This window comes from Ornithorhynchus anatinus, chromosome 15, assembly GCF_004115215.2.
Source record: "Ornithorhynchus anatinus isolate Pmale09 chromosome 15, mOrnAna1.pri.v4, whole genome shotgun sequence".
NCBI lineage: Eukaryota > Metazoa > Chordata > Mammalia > Monotremata > Ornithorhynchidae > Ornithorhynchus > Ornithorhynchus anatinus.
Window position 1 is genome coordinate 9,044,091 of NC_041742.1, and position 12,079 is coordinate 9,056,169.

A 12,079-nucleotide genomic window follows, 5' to 3' on the forward strand; every position below is an offset into this window, starting at 1 on the left:
AGAAAACCAAAGCTGCATTTAACCCTAATGCCTGACCCGACCCATGGCCTAGTGGAAAGAACCCAGGCCTGGGAGGCAGAAGATCTGGGTTCTAATTCCGGCTCTGCCGCCTGTCGGCTGTGTGACCTTGGGCAATTCACTTCACTTCTCTGGGCCTCAGTTCCCTCAGCTGTGAAAGGGTATTAAGACCTGTGAGCCCCATGAGGGACAGGGACTGGGTCCAACCTGATAACTTTATATCTGCCTCAATGCTCAGAATAGTGCTTGACACCTAGTAAGCACTTAAATACCATTATCATCATCTACCATAGTGGTTAGAACAGTGCTTGGCACATAATAAGCACTCAACAAATACCACGAACTCTAGTGAGTTCACTCCTGACTGTCTGACCCCTGAGAAGCTCAGAGTAATTCTCATTTTCCCGACACTCTCTTCTGCGTTTCATCATCATCAGTGGCATTAATTGAACAATTACTATGGGCAGAACACTGCACTAAGCGCTTGGGAGAGTACAATATGACAATCGGTCCATCAATCATATTTATCGAGTGCTTACTGTGTGCAGAGCACTGTACTAAGCGCTTGGGAGAGTACAATATAACCATTTAACGGAGTGGGCAGACACGTTCTCTGGTTCTATACTCTTATATTTACCTTACCCTCAGCGCTTATGTTCATATATGTGATTTATTCATTCATTCATTCAATAGTATTTATTGAGCGCTTACTATGTGCAGAGCACTGTACTAAGCGCTTGGGATGAACAAGTCGGCAACAGATAGAGACAGTCCCTGCCGTTTGACGGGCTTACGGTCTAATCGGGGGAGACGGACAGACAAGAACAATGGCAATAAACAGCGTCAAGGGGAAGAACATCTCGTAAAAACCGATGGCAACTAAATAGGATCAAGGCGATGTACAATTCATTAACAAAATAAATAGGGTAACGAAAATATATACAGTCGAGCGGACGAGTACAGTGCTGTGGGGATGGGAAGGGAGAGGTGGAGGAGCAGAGAGAAAAGGGGAAAATGAGGCTTTAGCTGCGGAGAGGTAAAGGGGGGATGGCAGAGGGAGTAGAGGGGGAAGAGGAGCTCAGTCTGGGAACGCCTCTTGGAGGAGGTGAGTTTTAAGTAGGGTTTTGAAGAGGGAAAGAGAATCAGTTTGGCGGAGGTGAGGAGGGAGGGCGTTCCGGGACCGCGGGAGGACGTGACCCGGGGGTCGACGGCGGGATGGGCGAGACCGAGGGACGGCGAGGAGGTGGGCGGCAGAGGAGCGGAGCGTGCGGGGTGGGCGGTAGAAAGAGAGAAGGGAGGAGAGGTAGGAAGGGGCAAGGTGACGGAGAGCCTCGAAGCCTAGAGTGAGGAGTTTTTGTTTGGAGCGGAGGTCGATAGGCAACCACTGGAGTTGTTTAAGAAGGGGAGTGACATGTCCAGATCGTTTCTGCGGGAAGATGAGCCGGGCAGCGGAGTGAAGAATAGACCGGAGCGGGGTGAGAGAGGAGGAAGGGAGGTCAGAGAGAAGGCTGACACAGTAGTCTAGCCGGGATATAACGAGAGCCCGTAACAGTAAGGTAGCCGTCTGGGTGGAGAGGGAAGGGCGGATCTTGGCGATATCGTAGAGGTGAAACCGGCAGGTCTCGGTAACGGATAGGATGTGTGGGGTGAACGAGAGGGACGAGTCAAGGATGACACCGAGATCGCGGGCCTGAGAGACGGGAAGGATGGTCGTGCCATCCACGGTGATAGAGAAGTCTGGGAGAGGACCGGGTTTGGGAGGGAAGATGAGGAGCTCAGTCTCGCTCATGTTGAGTTTTAGGTGGTGGGCCGACATCCAGGTGGAGACGTCCCGGAGGCGGGAGGAGATGCGAGCCCGAAGGGAGGGGGAGAGGACAGGGGCGGAGATGTAGATCTGCGTGTCATCTGCATAGAGATGATAGTCAAAGCCGTGAGAACGAATGAGTTCACCGAGGGAGTGAGTGTAAATGGAGAACAGAAGAGGGCCAAGAACTGACCCTTGAGGAACTCCAACAGTTAAAGGATGGGAGGGGGAGGGGGCTCCAGCGAAGGAGACCGAGAATGACCGGCCAGAGAGGTAAGAGGAGAACCGGGAGAGGACGGAGTCCGTGAAGCCAAGGTGAGATAAGGTACGGAGGAGGAGGGGATGGTCGACAGTGTCAAAGGCAGCAGAGAGGTCAAGGAGGATTAGAATGGAGTAGGAGCCATTGGATTTGGCAAGAAGGAGGTCACGGGTGACCTTAGAGAGAGCAGTCCCGGTAGAGTGGAGGGGACGGAAGCCAGATTGGAGGGGGTCTAGGAGAGAATGGGAGTTAAGGAATTCTAGGCATCGATTGTAGACGACTCATTCTAGGATTTTGGAAAGGAATTAATTTTAATGTCTGTCTCCCCCTCTAGACTGCAAGTTCTTTATGGGCAGGGAATGTGTCTACTAGCTCTGTTATCTTGTACTAGCTCTGTATATTGTATTAGAGAAGATGCGTGGCTCAGTGGAAAGAGCCCGGGCTTGGGAATCAGAGGTCATGGGTTCGAATCCCAGCTCTGCCGCTTAGCTGTGTGACTGTGGGCAAGTCACTTCACTTCTCCGGGCCTCAGTTCCCTCATCTGTCAAATGGGGATTAAGACTGTGAGCCTCACGTGGGACAATCTGATTACCCTGTATCTACCCCAGTGCTTACAGCAGTGCTCTACACATAATAAGCGCTAAACAAATACTAACATTATTATTATTATTACTCTCCCAAGTGCTTAATACAGTGCTCACACACAGTAAGCGTTCAATAAATACTATTGATCGATTGGATAGAACGATAGGTCTGGGCCACCAGATCGGTGGACTGATAAATCCCCACTCTCTTATGACCGGGGGAAAATCCTGAAATCCTGTTCTCCTTCCTATTTAGACTGCGAGCCCCATGTGGGACCTGATTATCTTATATCTACCCTAGCGCTTAGTATAGTGCTTGGCACATAGTTAGTGCTTAACAAATACCACCTAAAAAAAAAATCCACTCCACTCTGGGAAAGACATTCCAGTGGAGGCTGCAGGGAAGAGGATAGGACCGATGCAGCAAAAGGGATTTCAGCTAGAATCAAGAAAGAACTAACTAAAGTGGGGGTGAGAAGTTTGCTGGCCCAGAAAGCTTCCAGACTTAAGCTCCTGGAGGGCTCGGACTGTATCTGCCAACTCGTCTGTTGGCAAACTGGACTCTTCCAAGCGCTTAGTACAGTGCTCTGCACACAGTAAGCACTCAGTCAATACCACTGCTTGATTTGACTGCCGTTCTATCTGGGTGCCGAATGGACTGATCCTTGAGGAGTCTGGACTAATGATAGTAATTGTGGTATTTGTTAAGCGCTTACTATGTGCCAGGAACTTTACTAAGCACTGGGGTAGATTCAAGCTAATCTAGTTGGACGCAGTCCCTGTCCCACATGGGGCTCTCAATCTTAATCCCCCTTTTACAGATGAGGAAAGTGAGGCTCAGAGAAGTGAAGTGTCTTGCCCATGATCACACAGCAGACAAGTGGCAGAGCCAGGATTAGAACCCCGGTCCTCTGACTCCCAGACCCGTGCTCAACCCACCAGTCCTGCGGCTTCCAAGAACCAGTTTCAAGGCAGAGAAGATCCTAAACTCATCCTCTAAACTTGGAACTCATAGTGGGCAGGGAATGTCTCTCATCACGCCTATCCCGCCGTCGACCTCTGGCCCACGTCCTCCCGCTGTCCTGGAATGCCCTCCCTCCTCACCTCCGCCAAACTAACTCTCTTCCCCTCTTCAAAACCCTACTGAGAGCTCACCTCCTCCAAGAGGCCTTCCCAGACTGAGCTCCCCCCTTTTCCCGCTGCTCACCCTCTGCTCCTCCCCCTTCCCCCTTCACCTCCCCTCAGCTGAGCTCCCTTTCCCTCTGCTCCTCCCCCTCCCCCCTTCCCCTCAGCACTGTGCTTGTTTTGTATATATTTTTTTATTACCCTATTTATTTTGTCAATGAGGTGTACATCCCCTTGATTCTATTTATCGTGATAATGTTGTCTTGTTTTTGTTTCGTTCTGTTTTGCTCTAGCATCTGTCTCCCCCGATTAGACTGTGAGCCCATCACTGGGCAGGAATTGTCTCTGTTACCGAATTGTACATTTCAAGCGCTTAGTATAGTGCTCTGCACATAGTAAGCACTCAATAAATACTATCGAATGAACGAATGGTGTTGTAATGTGCTCTCCCAAGCGCTTAGTACAGTGTCTGCACGCAGTAAGCGCTGAATAAATACCACTGAGAGATGGATGGGCAGCATCCAACGTCGGTGGGCCCTTTGGACGCCGAGCCCCGCTCTCGCCTCACAGCTTACTGGGACACGAGGAAAGGCTCGCAGCCGGTGGACATGTCCACCATCGAGTTTAGCCACCGCGACCCAGTGTACGGCGCTATCTGGCTACAATCGAAAACGGGCACCGAGTGTTTCTCCGCTTCCACAGATGGACAGGTACCAAGGCGGACGCGGTGGGAGGGAGCCCTGGCAACAATGAGACAATCACGTTTCGGGCCCAGCGGCAGCCTCTCGGGAGCCAACGGCTCTAGAAAACAAGGAGAAAGTCTCCCTTTTAGATTTGTGAACATCTTAGATTTCCTCTCAAGGTATTTATTAAGCACTTACTACATGTCACTCACTGTATTAAGCGCTAGGTAGATGCTTATCAGGTTGGACACAGTCCCTGTCCCACATGGGGCTCACATTCTTAATTCCCATTTTTAACAGATGAGGTAACTGAGGCACAGAGAAGTGAAGTGTTTTGCCCAAGGTCACACAGCCAACACGTGGTGGAGCCAGGATTAGAACCCAGGTCCTTCTGACGCCCAGGCTCTATCCACTAGGCCAAAACGTTTTCAAAGGGAAGCAGCATGGTCAAGTGGAAAGAGCAGAGGCCAGGGAGTCAGGGGACCTGGGTTTTAATTCCAGCTCTCCCACTTAGCTGCTGTGGAACCTTCAACGTGTCACTTCACTTACTGGTGCCTCAGTTTCCTCACCTGCAAACTGGGGATTCACTGCCTGTTCTCCCTCCTACTGAGACTGCAAGTCCTAAAGTGGGATTAACTTGTCTCTACCCCAGTTCCCAGGACAGTGTTTGACACATCTTAAGCTCAATGTGGCCTAGTAGATAGAGCACGGGCTGGAAGTCCGAAGGACCTGGGGTCTCATCTGGCTCTGCCACTTGTGTGTGTGTGACCTGGGGCAAGTCACATCACTCTTCTGTGCCTCAGTTATCTCATCTGTAAAAAAGTCTGGGGCATTAAAATTTTGAGCCCCATGAGACAGGGACTGTGCCCAACCCAATTACCTTGTACCTACCCTAGTGCTTAGTACAGTGCCTGGCACACAGTAAGTGCTTAAGTAATACCACTATTATTAATACCATAAAAATTGCTATGAACAGCTAACACCTGTACAGACCCTAGCAGCCTGCCCTTTTAAATCCATTGTCTGATATTGATATAGGTAATACTACTTCAGGCAGTCAAATTTATTGCTGATGTATAGAATAAAATGATAAAATCCTTGGATGCTTTTCTCCTCTTTCATATAAGATTGCTCTCCCACGTGTTTAGTACAGTGCCCTACACAGTAAGCACTCAATAAGTACCGATGATTGATTGATCCATCATTTATTTACTTCTATTCATGTCTGCCTCCCCTCTGTCGACTGTAGGCAGGAAATGTGTGTGCCCACTCTGTTGTAGTAGATACTTCCAAGCATCTAATACAGTGCTGAATAAATACTGACTGTCTGGGGAAGGAATTCTAAAATTAGGCCAGTTGGCAGAGCATCCATCGCTAGCTAAGCCCAGGAAAAAACCGAGAGCCTAAGTAGCCTGATTCCCAGGGTAGTCGGTCAATTTTATTTACTGAGCGCTTGCTGTGTGAAGAGCACTGTACTAATTGCTTGTGAGAATACTGTATAACAATATCCATTCCCTGCCCTCAGTGAGCTTACAGTCTAGAGAGTAAATCAGAAGGGGCTCAGTTCCCTCATCTGTAAAATGGAAATGAAGACTGTGAACCCAGGGGGGACATGGATTTTGTCCAAACTAATTAGCTTGTATCTACATCAGCGCTTAGAACAGTACCTAGGACGTAGTAAGAGCTTACATACCATTAAAAAAAAAAAAACACTAAACCCAAAGCTGATCCTCTGAAGGCTTCAATGGGATGTTAGCTCATTGTGGCAGGGAATGTGTTTGTTTATTGTTGTGTTTTCCTCTCCCAAGCACTTAGTTCAGTGCTCCGCACACAGTAAGCGCTCAATTAAATGACCGAGTGGGGAGGGCCGCCCTCCGGGACCGCCATCTGGGATTAAAGGATCCGCTCCTTCCTGCTAGATCATGTGGTGGGATACCCGGAAGATGATCGAACCCACGGAAATCCTGGTCATGGACATCTCCAAAAAAGGATCACTGGAAAATGCGCTGGGAGTGGTGACTTTGGAATTTGAATCGACCTTGGTGAGTCGTCAGGGTCCTCGCTCCCCTTCCCCGGAGCCTCTGACATTTCGCACGGCTTTACCCTCAGATCCCCTGTACGTCTGCATTGGCAAGAGTTGTGGATCTTCCCTGCTCCTCCCAGGTCAGCTTGAGCATTCCCTGCTTGGCTCTGCTAGGTGTTGTAGAGAGTTAGGGAGACCGGGCAATAACGTGGTTTCTGTTAATCACGTACTATGTGCCAGGCACTGAACTAAGCGCTGGGATCGATACAAGCGAATCGGGCTGGATGCGGTCCCTGTCCCACATGGGAGTTTGAGGTCTAAATCCCTGTTTGACAGCTGAGGAAACTGAGGCAGAGAGAAGTCAAGTGACTTGCCCAAGAGCCCATAACAGACAAGTGGCAGAGCTGGGTTTTGAAGCCAGGCCCTTCCGTCTCCAGGCCCGTACTCTAGGCACTCTGCCTTGCTGGCTGATGCAAAGTGAATCGATACAGTGGGAGCAGGATGGAAAAAAAAATATATAGCTATAATAGGTGATAGTAAGGGAATGGAAAAGTGAATAAGTAAATGGAGTTCCATAAATTGATGTAGACACGTAGAAAGGTGTCCAACCTGATTAGTTTGCATCTACCCCAGTGCTTAGAACAGTGCATGACATATAGTAAGCGCTTAACAAATGCTATCACTATCATGACAGCTCTCAATCAATGGCATATATTGAGCACTTATTGTGTGCAGAGCACTGTACTAAATGCTTGGGAAAGTACAATAGACCGAGTTGGCAAACACGTTCCCTACCCACAACAAGCTTACAGTTTAGTGGAGGAGACAGACATTACTAGAAATAAAGTTACGGACATGGACAAAAATGCTGTGGGGTTGCGGGGGGTGAATGAAGGGAGCAAATCCAATCAGTGGTATTTATTGAGCACTTACTGTGTGCAGAGCACTGTACTAAGTTGTTGGGAGACTAGTGATGGTTTAAGCGCTTACTATATGTCAAGCACTGTTTTAAGCAGTGGGATAGATACAAGTTAATCAGATTGGAAATGGGGCTCACAGTCTTAATTCCCATTTTGCAGATGAGGGAAGAGGCCCAGAGAAGTGAAATCACTTGCCCAAGATCACCCAGCCAACAAGTTCATTCATTCATTCATTCAATAGTATTTATTGAGCGCCTACTATGTGCAGAGCACTGTACTAAGCACTTGGAATGTACAAATCAGTAACAGAGATAGTCCCTGCCCTTTGACGGGCTTATGGTCTAATCGGGGAAGACAGACAGACAAGAACAATGGCAATAAATAGAATCAAGAACAAGTGGCAGAGCCTGAATTAGAACCCCCGGTCCTTCTGACTCCCAGGCCCATGCTCTATCCACTAGGCTATGCTGCTTCCAGTACGAGTTGGTAGACACAAATCCCAATGCAAGAGCGACACAGGAAGGAAGCCCATTCATTTATATTTACTGAATGCTTACTGTGTGGAAAGCATTGTACTAGTCGCTTGGGAGAATACAATATAACAATAAACCCACATTCCTTGCCCACAATGAGCTCGCAGTCTAGCGAAGAGATAGACACGAATATGCAAATTGGCAGCACCTCTCCTCACTCTCCCCCTCCAGGTCCTTCCCAGATATTCCCACCTCCAGTGAAATTCCCATCCCTGATATTTTGAGCCAAGGATCTAGCCGTTGGACAGCACCAGGATCAGGCTCCACCCTGGTGCTGATTTAGGTTGCAATAATCAATAACTTTTATCAAGCACAAAAACTAGGGAGCTGACAATAGTTAGATGGCACACCCTCTGCCCTTGAGGAGCTAGCAATCCAGCAGAGTAGATAGACCCTAAAAATTATAAGTAGAACGAAGCAATGATTCCACAACAAGCTGTCCTCACAATATTATCACTACTCATTCTAATAGCCCTTTCCATTGGCTTCATGCACCACACTCCTTTATCACAAAAATATCGGCTGAAGGGCTCCCACGAAGCCATCTGGTCTACCTCCAAATACCAAAAAACACAGTGCACTCCGTGTGCCGCTGAGATTTTAAAAGCCACTCATCCCGTAAAAACTATGCCCCATCTCTGTTCAGACGCGGGACACGTCGCTAAAATACCTAGAGTGGACGACCCTTTGTTCCTGTCTGTCCGTCTCCCCCGATTAGACCGTAAGCCCGTCAAACGGCAGGGACCGTCTCTATCTGTTGCCGACTTGTTCATCCCAAGCGCTTAGTACAGTGCTCTGCACATAGTAAGCGCTCAATAAATACTATTGAATGAATGACCCTAGCCCATCTTCAAACGCGACATTCAAAAGAAAAAAGAGAGATGGACTCTGACCGGAATCCCAGAGGAAACTCTACTTGAGGGCTTTGAACAACTGTAGAACCTCTGATTAACCATGGCAGCGAATAAATCGGATTTTCCTAGAATTATAGTGGAAGAGCCTGCAAGAAAGTAAGTGTCAAACCCAGTTAGGAAGGCACAAACTAAGATTTACACCAGGAAAAACTCCATGATAGATCAAAGAAACCTTCTTCACCACTTACCTTCTCATCAGTTTAATCAGGAGACCCAGGGACAGCTTTGCAGATGCTCCTGACTCACCAAGCAACAAGAAAGAAAGAAAAGGGAATGTACCGCCCTACCACCTTTATAACGATCAGGTGCGGGGTGGGCCCCACCCAAGCCCTACAGGATTGCCCAGGGGTCAGGAGTCAAATCCCAATGCTTCCTGGGAAATGTAGTTTCTCCTTTTCCTTCCCTCTCATTTCAGTCAGTCGTTAATAGTATTCACAGAGCCCTCACCGTGTGCAGAGCACTGAACCGAGCGCCTGGGAGAGTACAATAGAACAATATAACAGACACATTCCCTGAGCTCATTGTGGTCAGGAATGTGTCTGTTGTTATAGTGTACCCTCTCGAGCGCTTAGTACAATGCTTTGCACACAGTAAGGGCTCAGTAAATACCATTGAATGAATGAATTCTGTGTCAACCTTCAGCAGGATCTTCGGGTGACCAAAAACTGCCCCATCAATGGTCCCCCGAATTTAACACCCGTCACTCTTCCATCCCGCCGAGCCTACCCACAGTCACTTCCCTTTTACCCCATTCAATTGCCAACGCACAGCTTCCTATAGCCCTCATATGGCTCTGCCACTTGTCAGCTGTGTGACTGTGGGCAAGTCACTTCACTTCTCTGGGCCTCAGTTACCTCATCTGTAAAATGAGGATTAACTGTGAGCCTCACGGGGGACAACCTGATTACCCTGTATCTACTCCAGCACTTAGAACAGTGCTCCGCACATAGTAAGCGCTTAACAAATACCAACATTATTATATTTGCCTTTATATTAATGCCCATCTCCCGTTCTGGACTGTAAGCTCATTGTGGGCAGGGAATATATCTACCAACTCTGTTATATTGTACTCTCCCAAGTGTTTAGTCCAGTGCTCCGCACATAGCATGCACTCGATAAATACCATTGATCGACTGATTGCCTGCAGTGTATACTCTCAGTTTCCCCCAGACAGACTCCCGTCAAAATCAGATTCAATTTCAATGAGGCTCTGATTTCATAGACTGTGAGCTCACTGTGGGCAGGGAATGTGTGTGTTTGTTGTTGTATTGTACTCTTCCAAGTGCACCACACTCCTTTATCACAAAAATATAGGCTGAAAAGCTCCCACGAAGCCATCTGGTCTACCTCCAAATACCCAAAAACACAGTGCACTCCGTGTGCCGCTGAGATTTTAAAAGCCACTCATCCCGTAAAAATTATGCATACAGCAAGCACTCAATAAATCCAATCGAATGAATGAATGCAAGAAGCCCCTCCTCGTTATCTTTTAAGTTGGGGTGGTTCATTTTTTTTTTAACGTCCAGTTTAGGTGTAGTTCTGGAGGCCGGGGGATTCATTCATTCATTCAATAGTATTTATTGAGCTCTTACTATGTGCAGAGCACTGTACTAAGCGCTTGGAATGTACAAATCGGTAACAGATAGAGACGGTCCCTGCCCTTCGACGGGCTTACGGTCTAATCGGGGGAGACGGACAGACGAGAACGATAGCAATAAATAGAATCAAGGGATGGTCTAGATGACCTCTGGAGGTCCCTGATCATAACCCCACAGCCTCATTATCAGAAAATAGGGCGGCGCCCCAGTGCCCAGAGAGGTTTCGGGGATTCGGTCTTCCGGATAGGTGCGTCTGGAGTCTTGAAAAATCTAGCCGCTAGAGGCTTCACCCCAATTGAAAAGAATCTGCTTCTAGAAGTCCTGCTTCTTGTTGGCTTACCTGATATTTAGGGTCAGACACCCGGGGTCCTTCTGTCCCCCATGCTCCTCCCACCTGAAATCCATCCGAGTTGACGCACCCAATGTAGCTTAGAGGCAAGAGCACGGGCCTGGGATTCAGGGGACCGAGGTTCTGATCCCGGCTTTTTCACCACCCATTGTTTAAAGCACAGACTTTAAGGGGCTGCTGCTCTACCTCCGAATAATAATCATAATAATGTTGGTATTTGTTAAGCGCTTACTATGTGCAGAGCACTGTTCTAAGCGCTGGGGTAGATACAGGGTAATCAGGTTGTCCCACGTGAGGCTCACAGTTCATCCCCATTTTACAGATGAGGTAACTGAGGCACAGAGAAGTGAAGTGACTCGCCCACAGTCACACAGCTGACAAGCGGCAGAGCCGGGAGTCGAACTCATGACCTCTGCCTCCGAAGCCCAGGCTCTTTCCTCTGAGCCACGCTGCTTCCCTGGAGATTCAGTCCCCTCAGCCCCGGCTCGGTCCGTCACTGAGGGCCAGCACTGGTCACCACTCCGCCCGGCTCAGTAGAAAAGAGCCTGGGCTTGGGAGCCAGAGGTCATGGGTTCGAATGCCGGCTCTGCCACTTGTCAGCTGTGTGACTGTGGGCAAGTCACTTCACTTCTCTGGGCCTCAGTACCCTCATCTGTAAAAGGGGGGTTAACTGTGAGCCTCACGTGGGACAACCTGATTACCCTGTATCTCCCCCAGCGCTTAGAACAGTGCTCTGCACATAGTAAGCGCTTAACAAATACCAACATTATTATTATTATTATTATTGTTCCCTTTGGGTTTCCCCCCTCGCAGCCAACCAAGTTCATGGTGGGAACGGAGCAGGGCATCGTGGTCTCCTGTAACCGGAAAGCCAAGACCCCGGCGGAGAAGATCGTGTGCTCGTTCAGCGGACATCACGGTCCCATCTACGCCCTGGAGAGGAACCCCTTTTACCCCAAGAACTTCCTGACCGTGGGAGATTGGACCGCCCGAATCTGGTCTGAGGACAGCAGGGAGTCGTCCATCATGTGGACCAAGTAGGAGGGGAGCGGGGGCTGGAGCGCATTTGAAATAGTACCAGCAGCAGCAGCAGCAGCAGCAGGAGGAGGAGTGATAGCAGTAGTAATATTAATAATAATTATTATTATGGTATTTGTTAAGCGCTTACTATGTGCCAAGCATTGTTCTAAGCGCTGGGGTAGATCCAAGGTCATCAGGTTGGCCCCCGTGGGGCTCACAGTCTTCATCCCCATTTTCCAGATGAGGTCA

At 48.7% G+C, this 12,079-nt stretch overlaps 1 protein-coding gene across 2 annotated transcripts in view; it reads left to right on the forward strand.

Moving 5' to 3' along the window:
* The window catches only part of DNAI2 (dynein axonemal intermediate chain 2), a 33,045-nt gene that overhangs the window by 15,685 nt on the left and 5,281 nt on the right, over nucleotides 1-12,079 (forward strand). For both annotated transcript variants that reach the window (XM_039914238.1, XM_029079614.2), the window contains exons 7-9: nucleotides 4,361-4,500; nucleotides 6,393-6,515; nucleotides 11,624-11,847. In XM_039914238.1, coding sequence (XP_039770172.1) covers nucleotides 4,361-4,500; nucleotides 6,393-6,515; nucleotides 11,624-11,847 — 487 coding nt within the window. The remainder of the gene's footprint in view (nucleotides 1-4,360; nucleotides 4,501-6,392; nucleotides 6,516-11,623; nucleotides 11,848-12,079) is intronic.